The sequence below is a fragment of the Oncorhynchus nerka genome, linkage group LG1 (genome assembly GCF_034236695.1).
Source record: "Oncorhynchus nerka isolate Pitt River linkage group LG1, Oner_Uvic_2.0, whole genome shotgun sequence".
NCBI lineage: Eukaryota > Metazoa > Chordata > Actinopteri > Salmoniformes > Salmonidae > Oncorhynchus > Oncorhynchus nerka.
Window position 1 is genome coordinate 26,361,255 of NC_088396.1, and position 23,328 is coordinate 26,384,582.

Consider the following 23,328-nt stretch of genomic DNA (forward strand, 5'->3'; position numbering starts at 1 on the left):
TGACAGCATGGCCAATGTACTCAACCTTTTCTGGCCCATGATGTTGCGTGTGACTATCATTTTAAGCTTTGAGAAGAGAGCCTTAAACCCAGACTTGGACCACACACCCACTCCACCAAATAGCAGGCAGGGGAAGCAAAATAGTAATAGCTTTGCAACGCTTGCAGTTAGCCACCGATTCCTTCCAAACCACTCATTGTTGAATTTGCGATATCCAAACCATTCATTGTTGTGCAATGTTTATCTCCAATTGCAGATGAGTACCGATACGTTTTATCTATAATCTCTCTTCATATGACAAGATTTGAAAAGGATTTACCAATAGATTGTCAATGTGATTCATGACGATGACTGCTTGTCTAGCTTGATAGCTAAGATTTTGAAAGTATGATGTTGACATGATCAGTCCCATCAAAACTATGGTTAATATAACATGATTTGATGGCATTTTATCTGTGGCCTTGACCTTGAGACTTCTTGGATGGGCATTTCTAATGTAAATCTATGGCAGTACCCAAGGGGGCTTGAACTGCCTAGCTCTCGCTGTAGATTCTGCGGTGACGAAGTGTCCCCGTGAGTGACAGAACACTGAGCCAATCACGGCACAACTAGAGAAGATTACCCATGCCTACACTCTGTATTTTCCACTGGCTGCCCCTCCACCACAGAAGGCACTGAGCTAGGCTGAAACAACATTTTGGAGCTGCCTTACTCAAGAAAGCAAAAAAGAGACCATGTTTGTTCATTAACTCAATCTTCTTATTTTTTTGACATTGTTTGCAAACTGATATGTGACACGTATTAATGCCCAAATAACATGCCAAACAGGCAATATTTTTTTATTTTATATTTTTTTTTAGCTGAACAGGTGGGGCTCAAAACAGCTGGGGCATATCATACTAATTTTAGGGTCTTGGTTTTACGTTTACTATGTTATGTCTAGCCTATGAGATCAGGCTGCAAGAAGGGTTGAGATGATAGGTACAGTAGGGTAGGAAGTATAGAGAAAATGGAGAAAAAATGAGGGGGATTGGAAATTATGTGGACATTTATATTGATTGAACCGACAATCTATCTGCAATATTAAAGTTGATCTACAAGTACTGTGATTGCATTTTGTTTTTTGTAGCCTGACCTACAATGTTTCAGTGTTTGTGGGAGGTCTATCATGGTTAGGGGGGAATGGTTGATGCAAAACATTGATGAATTCAAACGTGCAGCTGACAGATCCACGACAATTTGTCATTGTTTTCTTTTCCAGAAACGGACACAGTCCTTTTCCAGATACAGCAAGAATCACTTCTAAAGATCACTTCTGCCAACACAGTAAATAGGCTGGTAGTTTATATAAAATATTTGACAGTAGAGGTAGGCTACAGTATTGCTGTGCGATAAGACCACAATATAATTGCATATTTAATCTCAGAGCCTATACCAAGGTAGGACATATATATTCAATCTATTTATAAACTAAATATTTAACAACAATTTGTATTATGCATGCCGTGGCCTAATGCCAATAGTTCTACATTATACCTCAAATAAAGGGCATTATTGTCACCATAAAAGGTAAATGGAGTTCGTTTTCCAGCCTGAGTTTTACAACAGGTCTGATTTATAACGGGAAACGTGTATGTATGACGTGTGCTAAATTTATAAATCTCTATAGTTCTGTATTTGCGCAGACTATTCAGAAATGTGGCAATCATAATGTTGCGTGAAATTTACGCAAAGGTTATAAATGACGCCATTGGTCTGACACACACAACTGTAGCCCCACCACTTTCCACCGCAGTTGCGAAAGGCAGACATCAGCGGATGTGGAAAATTGAGACCTAACCCATGCAAAAAACGCAGTCCCTGACGGTAATTTTATTTATCATGCAGCTTAGATCGACTTCGGGGGTTGTATCAAGGAAATCAAAATAATGACATTTACAGTGGTCAATGCTAGAAAGGAAGGACATAGAGAGCTGTAGCAGCCTTTCCCAAAGAAGACTTTCCAAAATTACAAACAGTATCAGACCCAATCCACATAACAGCAGGAGATGAACAGATGAATAGCACCTCACAGTTACAGCCTGTGGTATTTCCTCTTTCCATACCTCTCACTCTTTTCAAGACCAAACATCCTGTATCAGTTTCACACCCACACTCCAGCCTTCCACTCTTTTGCATGGCTGTCTCTCACCATCTGAATCATACAGTTGAAGTTTACATACACCTTAGCCAAATACATTTAAACTCAGTTTTTCACAATTCCTGACATTTAATCCTAGTTTTAAAAAAAATCCCTGTTTTAGGTCAGTTAGGATCACCACTTTATTTTAAGAACGTGAAATGTCAGAATAATAGTAGAGAGAATGATTTATGTCAGCTTTTATTTCTTTCATCACATTCCCAGTGGGTCAGAAGTTTACATACACTTAATTAGCATTTGGTAGCATTGCCTTGTTTGTTTAACTTGGGTAAAACATTTTGGGTAGCCTCCCACAAGCTTCCCACAAGTTGGGGGAATTTTGGCCCACCCCTCCTGACAGAGCTGGTGTAACTTTATTATATATATTTTTATTTCACCTTCATTTAACCAGGTAGGCCAGTTGAGAACAAGTTCTCCTTTACAACTGCGACCTGGCTAAGATAAAGCAAAGCAGTTCGACACATACAACAACACAGAGTTACACATGGAATAAACAAACATACAGTCAATAATACAGTAGAAAAGGTCTATATACAGTGTGTGCAAATGAGGTAAGATAAGGGAGGTAAGGCAATAAATAGGCCATGGTGGCAAAGTAATTACAATATACCAATAAAACACTGGAGTGATAGATGTGCAGGAGATTAATGTGCTATGCGTGCTATTTACCAAATGTAATTTCATTTCATATTTTTAACAAGAGTAATAGTTAGTATATTACATTTACGCAACCCCCCCCCCAATAGTGATCAACTATCGAAGATTTTGGGGTGCAATGGGCGATGTAGGCTTGTACACAATCGCCCAAACTTGTTTTAGGAACATCAGGCAGGATTTAAGCTACCAACTGCCTATCCAGTTGTAGCTCAATCTTGGGATTAATGATCACGATCTTGGGTGCAATGTAGACTGTGTGGAGGCTCATTGATTTAACGTTACGCTAGCCTACATGATACACTAGTAAAGTAATAAAATACATACCTTCCACCTTATTAGCCATGACTTACCATTCTTTGTGCAGCTTCAAATGTCGAACAAAGTTGAAAATTGTTGCGCCTCCGTCTGTCATTTCCTTCCCGCATGTTTTGCAAGTTGCAATCCGTTTTTTGTTGATACAGCGTTGTCTTTATATCCGAAAATAATAATTTTGGGTATCATCTTTCCAAGGGCTCCTTCTGAATTCACCCACCGACGTTCCTCTGCACTGCACCCACAACTTTTTCTCAGCTGGCACAATTTTATTGGCTGCTGTCCGATTCAAACTGTAATCCATTAAATGAAGAGTTGATGTGCTGCACACTTTTTTTAATAGCATCTTTTTAAATATTTGGGCTTGGGGAGGGTATCAAGTCAGGTCGAGTCATAAGGCTCAAGTCCAAGTCAAGTCATTGTTGTTAAAGTCAAAGTCGAGTTGCAAGTCATCATCTTTGTGACTCGAGTCTGACTCTAGTGCAAGTCATGTGACTCGAGTCTACACCTCTGCTGAATGGCCCCGCAGCAATGTTCCAACATCTAGTGGAAAGACTTCCCAAAAGATTGGAGGTTGTTATAACAGCAAAGGGGGGACCAACTCTGTATTAATGCCCATGATTTTGGAATGAGATGTTCGAGGAACAGGTGTCCACACACAGGGTATTTGCATATGTCATACACTAACAAAATAACCAGAAATAGAAAGAAATGGTCATTCCTGGGTCAACTCATGAGTTGATCATGTGGTACGAATTCGACCAGTTACACCACTTCTTAACAGACATTGATGGGGGATGGGGGATTAAATTAATTTGGATGTTTTGGATGTTAATTCCACTTTGAATTAATGTTAATGTTAATGTTAATTAATGTTAATTCCACTCTGAGCACACAGTCAATCACTCAGTAATCACTGCCGAATGGGTATGTGTGATGTCTCTGAGCTCCATGGTTGTGAGGTTTTAAACATCTCTGTGCTTCTCTCTAAGACGACCACTTCCTCGTTTCTCCGTCGTCCTCAGCCTGAACAGTGGTATGGTTCCTGGTTAGCTAGCTGTGGCACTGATCACTAACTCTAAAGTTCCACTCCACTCTGTCCGTCTCTCTCTGTCAGTCACGTCCAGGATCTTCATGGCGACTCTCCTGTCCTGGGATTTGGTTTCTGTGGTCATCACGCTGTTCCTTGTCTACACAGGTAAGCTACAGTACTATGTGTGTGTTTGTGAGTGTGTGTGTGTGCGTGCGTGCATGTCTGCCTGCCTGCCAGCAATCCTGCCTATCTGCCTACTTTTTTAGGGGGTAGATCAGCTTTAATATTGCAGATAGATTGTAGCTTCCATCAATGTAATTGCCTGCATCATTTCCAATCCCCCATATATGTTTGTATTATATAATATAATATATATATATATATATATATTTTCAAATATATATTCCTTTATTATTTTCCCTTAACACTACCATCCCTCCCCTAATTGGAGTAAACTAATGGACAACAACAATTAGGCTTCTACTTCCAGTTTATACATACTATATTAATTTGATGTACACAGTATATTTTACAATAGTTACCTTTTGTTTGTTTTAGTCCTATCCTTCAGCTCCACTCAGCCCCTCCCATCTATTGCTGAACACCATCCAGTTTTTATTTATATTTTCCATATATTTTTCAATTGTGCTGTGATGTTTCACAAAAGTTCTGAACCTTTCTATTCTCATTGATTCTACATATTGTAAGTTAAAGATAAACAATTTTGCTAAGAGTTTTACTATATTATTTATTGATTGACTAAAACTTTTTAAATCACCCAGCAGTGTAATTTGCAGAGTTAGCTCCAGGTAAATGCTGCAATTCTTCAGCCACTCCTGAACCTGCGACCAAAAACAAGCTACATATGGACAGTACCAAAATCTTCTAATGACTAACTATTCACAGAAAAATCTGCAGAGCTGGGATGGTTGTATCCTCCATATACAGTACCAGTCAAAAGTTTGGACACACCTACTCATTCAAAGGTTTTTATTTATTTAGACTATTTTTACATTGTAGAAAAATAGTGAAGACACCAAAACTATGAAATAACACAAATGGAATCATGTAGTAACCAAAAAAGTGTTAAACAAATCCAAATCCAAATATATTTTATATTTTTGATCCTTGAAAGTAGCCTCCCTTTGCCTTGATGACAGCGTGCACACTCTTGGCATTCTCTCAACCAGCTTCACCTGGAATGCTTTTCCAACAGTCTTGAAGGAGTTCCCACATATACTGAGCACTTGTTGGCTGCTTTTCCTTCATTCTGCGGTCTAACTCATCCCAAACCATCTCAATTGGGTTGAGGTCGGGTGATTGTGGAGGCCAGGTCATCTGATGCAGCATTCCATCACACTCCTTCTTGGTCAAATAGCCCTTACATAGCCTGGAGGTTGTCCTGTTGAAAAAAAAATGTTGCTGTGGTAGCCATGCTGGTTATGTGTGCCTTGACTTCTAAATAAATCACTGACAGTGTCACCAGCAAAGCACCCCAACACCATCACACCTCCTCCTCCATGCTTCATGGTGGGAACCTCGCATGCGGAGATCAACCGTTCACCTACTCTCTGTCTCACAAAGACACGGCGGTTGGAACCAAAAACCTCAAATTTGGAATACTCAGACCAAAGGACAGATTTCCACCGGTCGAATGTCCATTGATCGTGTTTCTTGGTCCAAGCAAGTCTCTTCTTATTATCGGTGTCCTTTAGTAGTGTTTTTTTCAGCAATGCTACCATGAACGCCTGATTCACTCAGTCTCCTCTGAACAGTTGATTTTGAGATGTGTCTGTTACTTGAACTCTGTGAACCATTTATTTGGGCTGCAATTTCTGAGGCTGGTAACTCTAATGAGCTTATCCTCTGCAGCAGAGGTAAATCTGGGTCTTCCTTTCCTGTGGCGGTCCTCATGAGAGCCAGTTTCATCATAGTGCTTGATGGTTTTAGCGACTGCACTTGAAGAAGCGTTCAAAGTTGTTGAAATTTTACACATTGACTGACCTTCAAGTATTGATGGACTGCCGTTTCTCTTCGCTTATTTGAGCTGTTCTTTCCCTAATACTTGGTCTTTTACCAAATAGGGTTATCATCTGTATACCACCCCCACCTTGTCACAACACAACTGTGATAATATATTTTGATTTGTTTAACACCTTTTTGGTTACATATGATTCCATGTGTGTTATTTCATAGTTTTGATGTCTTCACTATTATTCTACAATGTAGAAAATAGTCAAAATAAAGAAAAAGCCTTGAATGAGTAGGTGTGTCCAAACTTTTGACTGGTATGTATATAACATCGCATTATATTGAAAAACAAAGTTTTGAATCCAGTGTTGTTTCGTGTATCAGATCATAAACCATGTGCCATGGAATCGGTACATCGAAAATATCTTTTCAACTATTTTGCAATCTATATGGCACAGCTGTACATTTTTTGGTCCTTAAATGAAACTGGTATACTTTTTTATTTATCACAATTTTCTTTAGACAATTTTGGTCTTTAATGCAGGGACCACAGATAAGTTCCTTATTTTCTCCCCCTTCCACTTGCCTCTTCCATTTTTGCGGTAATGCTGCAATTAGTCAGTTGTAATTTTGAGTAGAGCAGACATTTCCATATATTTTTATTAGCTGCATGTGTAGCATAACTCCACCAGTCCTATTTATAATATCATTTACAAAGATGAAACCTATTTTATTTTTAATTCCAAAAATATGGTTGTTTTTATCTGGTGGATTAAACTGAAATTGCAACCAACTTTTTATGGCTTTGTTTTAAAAATAACAATATTTTAGAGATCTTTTCATTTTCAAATAACCGAAAGTGAGAGGTTGTAATCTGAATAAAGGGAAAAAGGCCATTCTTGAACATGGGGTGAGACATTGTTATTAATCTGCTAGAGAACCAGTTCAGATTTAAGTATAACTTTTGTATGACTGAAGCCTTTAGTGAGAGGTCTAATGCTTTAATATTTCAACATTTCTGCCCTCCGAATTTATATTAATTATATAAATAGGCCCATTTAATTTTATCTGGCTTGCCATTTCAAATCAAATGTAATATGTTTTGCTCATATAATTAAAAAACCAAGTCGCTAGGTGTAGACAAGCCATAAGGAAATAGGAAAACTGAGATATGAATAAATAGTTAATAAATCATTAATTTATTTAGATTTTTCAACAGACAGATATTTTCCTTTCCACTGTAACAAGATCTCGTCTTTTATTGCCAACTTTCTATTAAAATGTATTGTAGTGAGAATTTCTTTCATTCGATATATGAATTCTGAGTATATCCACTTCACCATCAGACCATTTTATTGGCAAACTACACGGTAATGTAAAAGTCATATTTTTAGTGATCCAACATGTAATATAATACACTTATCATAATTTGGTTGTAATCCAGAAAGGTTAGAAAAAGTATCTAGATCATCTATGAGGCTGTGGAAGGATCCAAAGTGTGGATTTAAAATAAAACATGAATAATCAGCAAACAATGACACCTTCAATTATAAGCCCTGCATTTCTAGGCCTTTGATATTATTGTTAGAGCTAATTTAACAGCTAACATTTCGATAGTCATAATAAATAGATATGCCAATAGTGGACAACCTTGTTTAACTCCTCTTGATGGATTAATACTTTCTGAGAAGTAGCCATTATTTACTATTTTACACCTGGAGTTACTATACATAACTTTAACCCATTTTATAAGAGCTTCTCCAAAATTGAAATATTCCATGCATTATAATGCCAGTCGTACTTTATCAAAAGCCTTTTCAAAGTCAGCTATGAATGAATACCAAGCCGGGTTTCCCAGATTATTCATAATGTTCTGTTGTTTACAGTACGTGTTTTATATTCTCTTCAATGTATTGTCCATGTAAAAAACCTGTCTGATTAGGATGAATAATATCCAACAATACCTTTTTAATTCTATGTGCTACGCACTTTGCTAGAATGTATGCATCAAAACACTGTAGTGTAAGGGACCTCCACTTTTTTTAAATGGACTGGATGTTTATATTTACCACTTGGGTCCTGTTTCAGTAATAATGAATTCAGACCTTCTTGTTTAATATCTGATCACCCTGTTGTCTATCTGCCTACCTGCCTGTCTGTTGTAAACTTTGGCTTTGTTCTTTTCTCTCCCATAGAGTCAGCGACAAACATTAAAACAAATAAATCAGCTTCTTTGGGAGAAGATGTTTATTTGGTGTGCAATGAATCCATGACGAACACAACTAATCAAGTCATCTGGAGAAAGGACACTGTTCTTATTCTCTCTCATTCCAAGGGGAAAATAACTCACAGAAACTTCACCTCAGGCAGGATGAGTGCTGACTCTCTTACTCCTACAGAGCTTATTATATCTATTGTAGAGCTAACTGACACCGGGACCTACAACTGTACTGTCACAGGTGGAAGGGGTGTTAAGACAATGGAGTGGAATTTGACTATCACAGATAACCTCATAGGTAATGATTGTGATTTTCTGTTGATACTGTAACATATGGAGAAGAAACCATATTCTGTAACACTAGATATAAAGTAAAGTAGAATTTTGACATGAACAAAACTGCCCAGGAAAATTGTCAGTGTTCATATCCTGGTGTTAGCAGTTTTGGTGTTGATATGGTTTTGGTGTTACTTTCTGTTACTCTGAATGGACTGAACGCCGGCTGGTGTTGCTTTTTATGCTGGTGTAAAAAAATATCAGGGTGTCAAATTGGCCAGTATTACCTAATGTAGATTTTTCTGTGTAATATTTGTCATTTTGATTCAGGTGTTAAATGTACTCTGTAAGTCTTAAATTAACACGCATTGGTGTAAAAGAACCCCAGTGTTGGTGTTAATAACCAGTGTTAAACCAGCATGCTCTATTGCAGTTCGATTTTTTTGAATCGTTTGTTTCACTATCTATGTTTTTGCATGTATATCGATTGATTATATATCGATTGATCGATCGATTGATTGGTTTTGGCCTTTCTAGGGAGTTTTTCCTAGCCACCGTGCTTCTACACCTGCATTGCTTGCTGTTTGGGGTTTTAGGCTGGGTTTCTGTACAGCACTTTGAGATATCAGCTGATGTACGAAGGGCTATATAAATACATTTGATTTGATTAATTCATCTTATGCTTATATAAATAACATACATTTTTCTAGAATAATCCAATCTGTTAAATGGATTTATTGCTCCCTTTACTGAAATGGTTGTTCCAGTATAGATGCTGAAGGTAGTCTCATATCTTAATCTTTTAAACCGAGCAGAGTCATTCTGAATGCAGGTTGCGGTGAATACAATTCCACTGGTTGGCTATTTTTTTATTTAACCTTTATTTAACTTGGCAAGTCAGTTAAGATCTCATTCTTATGTACAATGACAGCCTATGACAGCTATTCCCACTCTGGCTGGATTCCAATAGGAATTACACATCACTTTGCAAACCAGCATAATGTGACTTGCATGCCTTTGTATTAGGTTAAAACTAGGCCCTCATAATGTCTCATGAAGTACCTGTGGTATTGTGTTAAACAATTAGATTGTAATGATAACATTCACTTAGGATCTCACTTACTGAAGGCCACAGGACTGAAAATGGATGAATGCAACCACCATGTCTTGTCACTAACAAATACAGTCATGGGTGGTAACTCTACATTTCACATTGAAAGGCACTCTGGGAAATATGCAAATAAGGCTTTACACTAAGCAGTGTGTTAATTTAACACTGAAAAGTGTGGACCCTTATAGACACAGGACCAGTGTTAATTTAACACTGGATAATTTGCTGTGAAAGTATCAGCTGTGAAGGTAACACCATAACAGTGTACCTTTAAACACTGACCTTGTATACATCTATTTCTAAAGTGTTAAATACAAGGTAGTAGGGAACACCATAACAGTGTACCTTCAACAAAGAGTTAGTGTAAAATGATACGTTGCAAAGTATCGGTGTATAAAAGAGCAACACTTTGAAAAGTGTGAATTCAACACTTTCTGGTGGTTCTCATATAAACACTTTTGAAGTGTTATATTGAACAGCCACAGTGTTCAATTTACCAATCAAATGTTGTTGTGTGAACATTATTGTGATAATTATTGCAAACAATTAATATTGAATGTTATTCCCCCAATGTAATATGTTGTTGTAAAGCAAAGGAATATGACACTCATTTTAGATCTTTGAGACTTTTCTGATAATCCCAATTTTTTTGTCTGTTTGACTTAACACAGATAATGCTGAACATGGCCTACAGATGTTGTTGGTCTTCACAATTCCGTCTGCCATTGGAGGAGTGGCTCTGTGCATTGGTATCTGCTGTATGGTCTGGCTCTGTAGGTGAGTAACTCAAAGGGCTCCATCTGATCATTGGTCTATTATAGCACGTTTGGCATTTATTAAAAGGTCATTTCCGATTGAGCCGACATAAGCAGCATTTACTGTGATAGTGGGCTCCACTAATGTTGAAAGAGTGCCTTTTAAAGGTGCAACGCCCAAAAAGCACGATTGGATTGAATCCCAGCCCTAATACATGTTACCTTGTTTCTGCAGGAAAATAAAAAAGGAGCAGACAAGTCATTGTGAAAGGCGAGGAGAGGTCAGTAGCTGAAAGCACTTGATCATTTTTCTAAACGGAATGGCTGCTCAACCTCTGTTCGTCCTGCCCCCAGGACACAATTTCACGTTTTCTAAAACTCATGTTTTTCACGTTTTCCTTACACACTAAAACCTTTACACATCCTACTTATTTTTATGTTGTTTTTAAAAAGTAAAGTACGTAAGGAGTTTTAGAAAATGGGAAATGTCATCCTGGGGGCTGGACGAACACATTTTGCACATCCTCTGCCTTTTTCTAAAACCAGGGATGTTGTCTTCTCTTAATCAGTTGAAACGTTCATTATTATTCAACATGTCCTTACCTGGGATGGGAACTAACAACCTCTTGGTTCACGGAATTCCAATCTTCCTGGTAGGCCACCATGTCTGTGTCGATAACTGATTTCACTTGTAGTCCTACACTTTGGACATCAAAGTAAATCTCAGCTTTGTTAAAAAATACACCTTAGAAAAACTATTATATTTATCATAGTGATTCAGGAGTAACATTAAAACAGAGTAATATGGCCCACCAACATTAGACAACTATACAGAAAACTTTAATATTGCTGAAATAAGTTAAAGAAATCAATGATGAGAGAATAGTCAGAATAACTGATAACTAAGGTCTCCATTCAATCTGTTATTGCTGAAACGTTACAGATTCTGCGATAGAAATCGAAAAGTAATATCCGATTTTTATTTTGTGTTTTTTTTATGATTGAGCCGACATATGCAGCATTTACCGTGAATGGAGTCTCCAGGAACGCAGAAACATTGCCTTTAAAAGCTGCAATGCCTATGACCTTGATCGGATTAAATTCTTGCCTAAAATAGCAGTGCAGATGGCACTCTTTTGCTAAGTGCAGAGATGTATTACAGGTAATGAATGTGTAGAATAATGCTACAGTCTTTGTGGTGCAGCAGAAAGATCAGTGTTCTTCACATTCAGAGGTTATGAGTTCAAATCAAAAGGTGGAGTCATATTTTAGCTGAACAGCAATAACTCATGAAATTACACATGAAAACATCTCATCACATGTGAAATGTCACTTGACGTGTTCAAACAACTAATGTTTCCACATGATTTCACATGTGGAATGTCACGTGAAGTGTTCCAAAAACATGTTTTCACATTATTTCGCATGAAATGTCAAATATGAACTGTTCCAGAAACACATTTTCACATGTGAAATTTCACGTTAACGTTCACGATAACATGAAACTACACAGTTGGCCATTGTTGTTAATTTTGAGATATTTTTTTCATTTTACAGTAAATTTCTACAGTAATAGGATACTGCATTAGTGTTTTAGCTGTACAGCGATAACACATGAAATTACACATAGAAACACGTTTTCATGTGAAATGTTGCGTTAAGTGTTCATAAAACAAATGTTTTCACATGATTTCACATGTGAAATGTCACGTGAAGTTTTCCAGAAACACGTTTTCACATGTGAAGTGTTACAAAAACACATGAAACTTGAAATTTCACTTGAAATAATTTGATTTCTCACTTGTGAAATCATATGATTTAATATGTAATATTTAATATTTAACATGAAACTACACAGTTAGTCATTGATGTTAATTTAGTGATTTTCTGTCATTTTACAGTACATTTACGGTAATAGGATACTGTATTAGTTTTGCTATATATTTACTGTCAATTGCAATGCACTTGAGTAGGCTACTTTTTGGCCTGCAAATTAACTTGGCATGCCTCACTTGCATTTGTATTTAAACTTATATGATACTTTAGATGCGCATATGTTATAGTAGGTTACCAGCTACTGAGTTGAAGTGAAAATAGTGGAAATAACCTTTTATGTATTTATACATCTGAACTGCATTTTGTCAGTAAATATAGAAAAACTAATTATATTCAGGAAGTACACAGAAATTCTAATTCTAATTCCAATTAATTTCAATACCTGAAAGTTAGGAGTTGGAATTTGGGTTTACTTTCTGAGTTGAATGAAACATAAATGGAATTGACCTCAACATTGGTTAGCACACTTGGGACGCAACCACACCTGGGATTTGAATCACAACCTTTGAGATATAAGCAACCAGAATTTTCAGCTTCGCCACCAGGTCTGTGGCCAAAACAGAAATCGGCCAAAGATTTATTGGCAAGAACACATTTCTGCACTTTGCTAAAAGTTGCCCGAAATCAAGTCAATAATTATGTGATTATCTGACCAAACCAAACTGAAAAGTAGCAGTACTCAGGGACACGTAACATTAAGGCATAGATTCAATCAGGTGTACCTGCATTAGAGCGGTCAAATCGGTGAGCAGCTGCTCGTGTGGTCATTGTTACGAAGCCACACCCATCCTTTCACGCTTTAGAAGGTCAGGGGGCTGGAACATAATAATACATTATTTGTAGACTGCAAATTCACTGCAAGAATCCCAAACAGATCAAATATTTTACAAAAACATAATCATTTTAAACCATGCTTACATGTGTATACAACCACATACACGGCCTCAGAAAGTATTCACACCCCTTCACTTTTTCCACATGTTGTGTTTCAAAGTATCAAATCAAATTTTATTTGTCACATACACATGGTTAGCAGATGTTAATGGGAGTGTAGCGAAATGCTTGTGCTTCTAGTTCCAACCATGCAGTAATATCTAACAATTAATATAACTTAACAATTTCACAACAACTACCTTATAAACACAAGTGTAAAGGAATGAATAAGAATATGTACATAACAATATATGAATGAGTGATGGCAGAACAGCATAGGCAAGATGCAGTAGATGGTATAGAGTACAGTATATATGTCAGGACCCGGTTACGAACCCGGGTCTCCGGAGTGAGAAACAGTCACTTAACCAACTGAGCCACGAATAGTCGGCAGAACCCAGAAGATGAGGCAGACACAGCAGTACTTGAGACGGTGTATTTAATGTAGTAAAAAGTGAAGTCCTTCAGGAACACATGTAACTCCACAACCTCAAAAGGAATTCCACAAGAACAAAGGTAATCCTCCAAGACAAAAAAGGTAAATCCACAAGGTGGTAGGTATAGCACAAAAAGCCTCAAAAGATACTCAAAAAATAAATAAACAAGAACAAAAAACAGAATTCCACAAGAGCATCCACCGGGATCAACAAGAGTTAACAGAATACTAGGGCTGGGTGCTAACATACAAACACAGAGCAAAGGACTGAGGAAAACAAAGGGTTTAAATACAATCAGGGGAAACGAGGCACAGGTGCAAATAATAATGGGGATCAAGGGAAAACAAAAGGTCAAAAGGCACAATGGGGGCATCTAGTGACCAAAAACCGGAACAACCCTGGCCAAATCCTGACAGAATCCCCCCCCTAGGAACGGCTCCTGACGTTCCTACCAGCTCTCTCAGGGTGGAGAGCCCTGAACTGACGAATGAGGTCAGGGTCCAGTATATCTTTGGCAGGAACCCAGGAGCGCTCCTCGGGACCGTAGCCTTCCCAGTCCACCAGATACTGCCAGGACCGCTGCACCCGGCGGGAATCCAGTATCCGATGGACGGTATAAGCCGGCTGGCCTCCAATGACACGAGGCGGAGGGGGACAAGGGGAGAAAAAACAACAGGTTTTAATAAGGAAATGTGAAATGTGGGATTAATCTTAAGGGATCTGGGTAAGTGTAGGCGATAAGAAACTGGGTTAACTCTCCTGGCAACCTTAAAGGGACCAATGTATTTTGGGACAGCTTGCGAGACTCCACCCGTAGTGGTAAGTCTCTTGTGGAGAGCCAGACTCTCTGGCCGGGCGCAGGGTAGGCCCGGGACGGCGACGTCTGTTGGCTTGTTGTTGGTACCTCTGTGAGGAACGCATAAGATTAAGACGGGTCTTCCTCCACATAAGCCGACAGCGTCTGACGAACTTCAAGGCTGAAGGCACTCTGACTTCTGCCTCCTGGTCCGGGAACAATGGAGGGGCATAGCCAAACTGACACTCGTGCGGGGACATACCAGTGGAGGAGGAGCGCAAGGTGTTGTGCGCGTATTCGGCCCAAACAATGAAGGACGACCATGTGGACGGGTTGTTACGAGTCATACATCGGAGGGTGGCTTCCAGCTCTTGATTCATCCTCTCTGTTTGGCCGTTGGACTCCGGATGGTACCCTGAAGATAGACTGGCAGAAGCACCCATGAGTTGGCAGAAGGCCTTCCAAAACCTTGAGGCGAACTGGGGACCTCTGTCAGAAACCATATCTTGAGGAATGCCGAAGACTCGGAACACATGATTAATTACCAACTCAGCCGTCTCCTTGGCAGAAGGTAACTTAGTCAGAGGGACGAACCTGGCCGCCTTTGAAAACCTGTCGATTATGACTAGGATAGTAGTATTGCCATGGGATGCAGGAAGGCCAGTAATAAAGTCCAACGAGATATGGGACCAGGGTCTGTGGGGAATAGGTAAAGGGTGAAGGAGTCCTTGAGGGCGGAGGTGAGAAGATTTGCCCTGGCAGCACACGGGGCAGGCATTGACGAAAGAGGCAACGTCTTCTCTTATGGTAGGCCACCAGAACTTACGCTGGATGAACTCCAAGGTGCGACCTACGCCCGGGTGACAGGTGAGGCGAGAGGAGTGCCCCCACAGAAGGACCTGAGTCCTCACTGCCTTGGGGACAAACAACCGATTGGCAGGACCCCCTTTCGGGTCCGGTTCGATAGCTTGAGCTCGTCTCACGGTATCCTCAACTTGCCACGAAATCGGAGCCACGATCTTAGCAGCAGGAAGGACAGGCATGTCCGTGTCATCTCGAATGGCAGGAGCGTAGACTCGGGACAGGGCATCCGGTTTGAGATTCTTCGACCCGGGCCGATAGGTGAGGATAAACTGGAATCGATTGAAGAAAAGAGACCATCTAGCTTGTCTAGAGTTCAACCGCTTCGCCTGCTGGATATACTCCAGATTTTTGTGGTCCGGAAGCACTTGAAACGGGTGAGAAGCCCCCTCGAGCCAGTGTCTCCATTCCTTCAATGCCATCTTAACCGCTAGGAGTTCACGATCCCCACATCGTAGTTCCTCTCAGCCGGGGTAAGCCGGTGTGAGAAGAAAGCGCACGGATGAAGCTTCTTGTCTTCACCCCTCTGAGACAGGACAGCTCCAACACCAACCTCTGAAGCGTCTACCTCCACCACAAACGGTTCATCCGTAGTCGGTAGTATCAGGATGGAGCAGAGAGGACGCGCTGCTTGAGTCCTTGGAAGGCCGTCTCAGCTTCTCTTCCCCACAAAAACCTTGCATTGCCACCCTTGGTTAAAGCTGAGAGGGGCTGCCACCAAGCTGAAGTTCTTGATGAACTTGCGGTAAAAGTTTGTGAAGCCCAGGAAACGCTGAACTTCCTTAACGGATTTGGGGTGGGCCAATCCGCTACCGCCCCTACCTTCCTGGGGTCCATTTGGACTCGACCGGGTTCCACTACAAATCCCAGGAATTGTACTCGGGATGAATGGAATTCACATTTTTCCGGCTTAACGTACAGATGGCTGTCTAGGAGGCGTTTGAGTACTTGTCTGACATGCTTTGTGTGTTCTTGAAGAGAGCTCGAAAAGATGAGGATGTCATCCAAGTAAACAAACACAAATATGTTAAGCATATCCCTAAGCACATCGTTTATGAGCGCTTGGAACACCGCTGGGGCGTTGGTCAGGCCGAAGGGAATCATCAAGTATTCATAGTGACCAGTAGGCGTGTTGAACGCGGTCTTCCACTCGTCACCAGGTCTGATCCGCACAAGATGGTATGCGTTCCGCAGGTCAAGCTTAGTGAAAACAACTGCTTCCTGGAGCAGCTCGAAGGCTGTGGCCATAAGGGGTAGCGGGTAACGGTTACGGACGGTTATGGCATTGAGTCCCCGGTAGTCGATGCAAGGACGTAATCCACCGTCTTTCTTGGCCACAAAGAAAAACCCTGCTCCCGCCGGGAGGTGGATGGACGCATGAGGCCTGCTTCCAGAGCGTCCTTGATGTAGGTATCCATAGCAGCTCGTTCGGGTGGAGATAGGGAAAGATCCGACCCCTGGGGGCAAGTGCCCGGAAACAGTTCGATGGGGCAATCATAAGGTCTATGGGGTGGTAGCATGGTGGCCCTCTGTTTGCTAAATACCAGTTTGAGGTCATGGTAACACTCGGGAACTCGGGTCAGGTCGATGGATTCTAAAGACTCGGGAGTAGAACTCGGGGAATTCGGGAAAATACATATAGCTTGTCACGTAGGACCCCACTGCTTGATAGTGCCCACAGACCAGTCGATGTGAGGGTTATGGCTGTGAAGCCAGGGGTATCCAAGGACGAGAGGGAACTCGGAACAGGAGATCAAATGAAAGTTCATCAATTCCTTGTGTTGTGAAACTGAAAGTCGCAAGGAGGTAGTGACATGAGTGACAAGTCCAGATCCCAAAGGGCTTCCATCCAATGTAGTAACCCTCATGGGGTCACTTAGAGGTTCAAAGGGAACGCCATTCTCCTTCGCCCAGACACCATCCATGAAGTTACCTGCGGCTCCAGAGTCTACCAAGGCTTGAAGGTGAAGCTTGTGGTTGTCCCAGGAAAGGGTGACTGGAATGAGCAGACGGGAGTTGGACGGATGGGAGGAGGTTATCTTTCCCGTTACAGTTCCCCCGGTCTGTACGGGACAGAGCGTTTCCCTGGAGCCCGGGACACGTGGAACGGAAATGGCCCGGTTTGCCGCAATATAGACAGCGTCGCTCCCTCATCCGGCGGTCTCTCTCAGCCTGGGAGATGCGTCCAATCTGCATGGGTTCCGGTGGAGCCAGCGAGGATAAAGGTGGGGACTCGGAGCTGGGACTGATAGGGGCTAGAGGTCTACGGTTGAGTTCTCTCTCTCTCAGACGCTGGTCAATGCGTGAGGCCAACTTGATCAGGGACTCGAGATTGTCCGGTGGTTCCCGAGTGGCCAGTTCATCTTGGATAGTGTCGGAAAGGCCTTTCAGAAAGCACACAGTGAGCGCCTCGTTGTTCCAACCACTTGCTGCTGCCACCGTGCGGAACTGGATGGCATAGTCCGTCACGCTGCGCCGACCTTGGTGGAGAGTCAGGAGCTGTTTGGCTGAGTCAGGACCACTGCTTGGGCCTTGAAACACTCGTTTGAATTCCTCAACAAAGGCAGAGTAGCTGGCACAGCAGGAACTATGGGCATCCCACACAGCAGTAGCCCAGGCCAGGGCTTTTTCCGACAGCAGGGTGATGATATATGCGATCTTAGACCGGTCGGTGGGGAACGACGAGGGTTGCAGCTCGAAGGAGAGAGAACATTGGGTGAGAAACCCTTTACAAGCACTTGGATCACCTGAGAACCGTTGGGGAGGTGGAAGACGAGGTTCAGCCAGAGGGTTAACTGCCATGGGTACGTGAATCTGAGGTACTGGGACGGGAACTGTTGCCGAGGTAAGTCGATCAGATATCTGCTTTATGGAAGTCAGCATCTCCGACAGAAGATGAGAATGTCTAGCCATTAAGGCCTCTTGCTGAACCAGGGCGGCTTCGTGGCGTTGGACAGTCTCCTGGTGGTGGGACAGCATGGCAAGAAGGTCCTGGGAACTGGCTGCCTCTGGGTTCATTTTTGGCTCTGTGTTTCTGGCAGGACCCGGTTACGAACCCGGGTCTCCGGAGTGAGAAACAGTCACTTAACTAACTGAGCCACGAATAGTCGGCAGAACCCAGAAGATGAGGCAGACACAGCAGTACTTGAGACGGTGTATTTAATGTAGTAAAAAGTGAAGTCCTTCAGGAACACATGTAACTCCACAACCTCAAAAGGAATTCCACAAGAACAAAGGTAATCCTCCAAGACAAAAAAGGTAAATCCACAAGGTGGTAGGTATAGCACAAAAAGCCTCAAAAGATACTCAAAAAATAAATAAACAAGAACAAAAAACAGAATTCCACAAGAGCATCCACCGGGATCAACAAGAGTTAACAGAATACTAGGGCTGGGTGCTAACATACAAACACAGAGCAAAGGACTGAGGAAAACAAAGGGTTTAAATACAATCAGGGGAAACGAGGCACAGGTGCAAATAATAATGGGGATCAAGGGAAAACAAAAGGTCAAAAGGCACAATGGGGGCATCTAGTGACCAAAAACCGGAACAACCCTGGCCAAATCCTGACAATATACATATGAGATGAGTAATGTAGGGTATGTAAACATTATATAAAGTAGCATTGTTTAAAGTGGCTAGAGATACATTTATTACATCAATTTTTCATTATTAAAGTGGCTAGAGATGATGTTGGCAGCAGCCACTCAATGTTGGTGATGGGTGTTTAACAGTCTGATGGCCTTGAGATAGAAGCTGTATTTCAGTATCTCGGTTCCTGCTTTGATGCACCTGTACTGACCTCGCCTTCTGGATGATAGCGGGGTGAACAGGCAATGGCTCGGGTGGTTGTTGTCTTTGATGATCTTTTTGACCTTCCTGTGACATCGGGTGGTGTAGGTGTCTTGGAGGGCAGGTAGTTTCCCCCAGTGATGCATTGTGCAGACCTCACTACCCTCTGGAGAGCCTTACGGTTGTGGGTGGAGCAGTTGCCGTACCAGGCGGCCCAACAGGATGCTCTCGATTGTGCATCTGTAAAGGTTTGTGAGTGTTTTTGGTGACAAGCCAAATTTCTTCAGCCTCCTCACTATGCTGTCTGTGTGGGTGGACCATTTCAGTTTGTCTGTAATGTGTACGCTGAGGAACTTAAAACTTCCCACCTTCTCCACTACTGTCCCATCGGTGTGGATAGGGGGCTGCTCCCTCTGCTGTTTCCTGAAGTCAACGATAATCTCCTTTGTTTTGTTGACAATGAGTGTGAGGTTATTTTCCTGACACCACACTCCAAGGGTCCTCACCTCCTCTCTGTAGGCCTTCTCGCCGTTGTTGGTAATCAGGCCTACCACTGTAGTGTCATCTGCAAACTTGATGATTGAGTTGAAGGCGTGCATGGCCATGCAGTCATGGGTGAACAGGGAGTACAGGAGAGGGCTGAGAACGCACCCTTGTGGGGCCCCAGTGTTGTGGATCAGCGGGGTGGAGATGTTGTTACCTACCCTCACCACCTGGGGGCGGCCCGTCAGGAAGTCCGGGATCCAGCTGCACAGGGCGGGATCGAGACAGAGGGTCTCGAGCTTAATGACGAGTTTGGAGGGTAGTATTGTAGTATTGTGTTAAATGCTGAGCTGTAGTTGATGAACAGCATTCTTACATTACATTACAGGTATTCCTCTTGCCAGATGGGTTAGAGCAGTGTGCAGTGTGCAGTGTGCAGTGTGCAGTGTGCAGTGTGATTGCAATTGCGTCATCTGTGGACCTATTGGGTCGGTAAGCAAATTGGAGTGGGTCTAGGGTGTCAGGTAGGGTGGAGGTGATATGGTCCTTGACTAGTCTCTCAAAGCACTTCATGATGACGGAAGTGAGTGCTACAGGGCGATAGTCATTTAGCTCAGTTACCTTCGCTTTCCTAGGAACAGGAACAATGATGGCCCTCTTGAAGCATGTGGGAACAGCAGACTGGGATAAGGATTGATTGAATATGTCCGTAAACATACCAGCCAGCTGGTCTGCGCATGCTCTGAGGACACGGCTGGGGATGCCGTCTGGGCCGGCAGCCTTGCGAGAGTTAACACGTTTAAATGTTTTACTCATGTTGGCTGCGGTGAAGGAGAGGCCGCAGGTTTTGGTAGCGGGCCGTGTCAGTGGCACTGTGTTGTCCTCAAAGCGAGCAAAGAAGTTGTTTAGTTTGTCTGGGAGCAAGACATCGTGGTCCGCGACAGGGCTGGTTTTCCTTTTGTAGCCCGTTATTGACTGTAGACCCTGCCACATACCTCTCGTGTCTGAGCCGTTGAATTGCGACTCTACTTTGTCGCTATACTTTACGCTTAGCTTGATTGATTGCCTTGCGGAGGGAATAGCTACACTGTTTGTATTCAGTCATGTTTCCAGTCACCCTACCCTGATTAAAAGCAGTGGTTCACGCTTTCAGTTTTGCTCGAATACTGACATCAATCCACGGTTTCTGGTTGGGGAATGTTTAAATAGACGCTGTGGGTACAACATCACCAATGCACTTGCTAATAAACTTGCTCACCGAATCAGTGTATTCATCAATAATATTGTCCGACGCTATGCGGACCATATCCCAGTCCATGTGATCGAAGCGATCTTGAAGCGTGGATTCCGATTGGTCGGGCCAGCGTTGAACAGACTTGAGCACAGGCGCTTCCTGTTTTAGTTTCTGTCTATAGGCTGGGAGCAAAAAAATGTTGTGGTACCATCTACTGTATCTTGCTTATGCCGCTCTGTACCATCACTCATTCATATGTACATATTCTTTAACCCCTTACACTTGTGTCTATAAGGTAGTAGTTTTGGAATTGTTAGCTAGATTACTTGTTGGTTATTACTGCATTGTCGGAACTAGAAGCACAAGCATTTCGCTACACTCGCATTAACCTGTTGCTCCTACCCTCTACTTTTTTGAACATTTTGTTAAAAATCGCGAAACATTTCAGCGCCCTGCTACTCATGCCAGGAATATAGTACGTTCATATGGTTAGAATGTGTGTATAGGAAACCCTCGGACGTTTTTAAAACTGGTTAAATCACGACTGTGGCTATTACATAACGTGCGTTACATCGGAAAGCGCAGGAAAACCTGATCACAGAAAATGGAAATAAATATCCTTGCGCCACTTCCAGCAGTTGTTAACAGTGAGCCGAATTAGATAAGACCGAGCATTCAACTCCCACAGCATCCCCATGTAGTCGAGTATCTTGTGAATTTAATCATCTTTGATTCTTGGTTGAACCGAAAGAGGGGCACCGCTTACCTCCGGTCTCCGCCCAGATCATTCCGGAAGAGCTCTCTCCTGAAATTTTTTCCAAGACGACAGCTAATGATATATACATCGCTTACGGATGATTTTTATCTCTTATTAACGTTTACTAATACCTAAAGTAGCATTACAAACGTATTTCGAAGTGTTTTGTGAAAGTTTATCGTCTACTTTTAGAATTTTAAAAAATGACGTTACGTTGTGAAATCGCTGTTTTTTTCGTTTATCACACAGTCTACATATAACGATATCTTGGCTTTATATGGCCCGATTTAATCGAAATAAAGACCCAATAGTGTTTATGGGACATCTAGGAGTGCCAACAAAGAAGATGGTGAAAGGTAATGACTGTTTTCTATTTTATTGTGTGGTTTGTGTAACGCCGAAATGCTAATTATTTTGTTTACGTCCCCTGCTGTGCTTTTCTGTTGTAGTGTATTGGTGCATGCTATCAGATAATAGCTTCTCATGCTGTCGCCGAAAAGCATTTTAAAAATCTGACTTGTTGCCTGGATTCACAACGAGTGTAGCTTTAATTTGATACCCTGCATGTGTATTTTAATGAACTTTTGAGTTTTAACTAATACTATTAGCATTTAGCGTAGCGCATTTGCATTTCCAGAGCTCTAGGTTGGGACGCAAGCGTCCCAGGTAGAGGTAAGAGGTTAACCTGTTGCGACGAGCAATCCCGTATCCGGGATCCTATTTATAGCCTCAAAAGCTCATTACCATAACGCAACGTTAACTATTCATGAAAATCGCAAATGAAATTAAATAAATATATTTGCTCTCAAGCTTAGCCTTTTATTAACCTGTTGCTTTTACCCTCTACTTTTTTGAACATTCTGTTAAAAATCGCGCAACATTTCAGCGCCCTGCTACTCATGCCAGGAATATAGTATATGCATTTGCTTAGTCTGTGTGGATAGAAAACACTCAGACGTTTATAAAACTGGTTAAATCACTGCTGTGGCTTTACCAGAACGGCATTTACATCGAAAAGCACAGGAAAAACTGATCACTGAAAATGGGAAAATATATCCATGCGCTACTTGAACCCATTGATAAAGGTGAACCACAATTAATTGACTGAGGTTGCACTACCTACAGCTTCCACACGGTGTCTAGAGTCTTGTCATTTCCCTTCGAGTTTTTTCTTGGTCAAACACATGCAGGGCACCGTATTTCCTCAGGTCTAGGACCGGATATTTTCGTTGAGTTTCTAGCCGGACATTTTTCCAGACGGACAGCTAATGATCTTTACATCGCCTCCTGATGAATTTTATCGCTTATTAACGTTTACTAAAGTTGCATTACAAACGTATTTCGAAGTGTTTTGTGAAAGTTTATCGTCGACTTTTTGAATTTTAAAAAATGACGTTACGTTTTGAAACTATGTTTTTTTCGTTTATCACACAGTCTACATATAACGATATCTAGGCTTTATATGGACCGATTTAATCGAAATAAAGACCCAATAGTGTTTATGGGACATCTAGGAGTGCCAACAAAGAAGATGGTGAAAGGTAATGAATGTTTTCTATTTTATTGTGCGGTTTGTGTAACGCCGAAATGCTAATTATTTTGTTTACGTCCCCTGCGGGTCTTTTGGGGTGTTACATGCTATCAGATAATAGCTTCTCATGCTTTC

At 41.6% G+C, this 23,328-nt stretch overlaps 1 protein-coding gene across 2 annotated transcripts in view; it reads left to right on the forward strand.

Moving 5' to 3' along the window:
* The first annotated feature begins 4,140 nt into the window (after positions 1-4,140).
* LOC115131005 (uncharacterized) overlaps positions 4,141-23,328 on the forward strand; it is a 30,014-nt gene continuing 10,826 nt past the window's right edge. The window contains exons 1-4 of one of the 2 annotated variants that reach the window (XM_029662630.2): positions 4,141-4,367; positions 8,369-8,689; positions 10,450-10,555; positions 10,769-10,814. In XM_029662630.2, coding sequence (XP_029518490.1) covers positions 4,304-4,367; positions 8,369-8,689; positions 10,450-10,555; positions 10,769-10,814 — 537 coding nt within the window. In that variant the 5' untranslated portion in view covers positions 4,141-4,303. The remainder of the gene's footprint in view (positions 4,368-8,368; positions 8,690-10,449; positions 10,556-10,768; positions 10,815-23,328) is intronic. The other variant, XM_029662638.2, reaches the window with a different exon arrangement.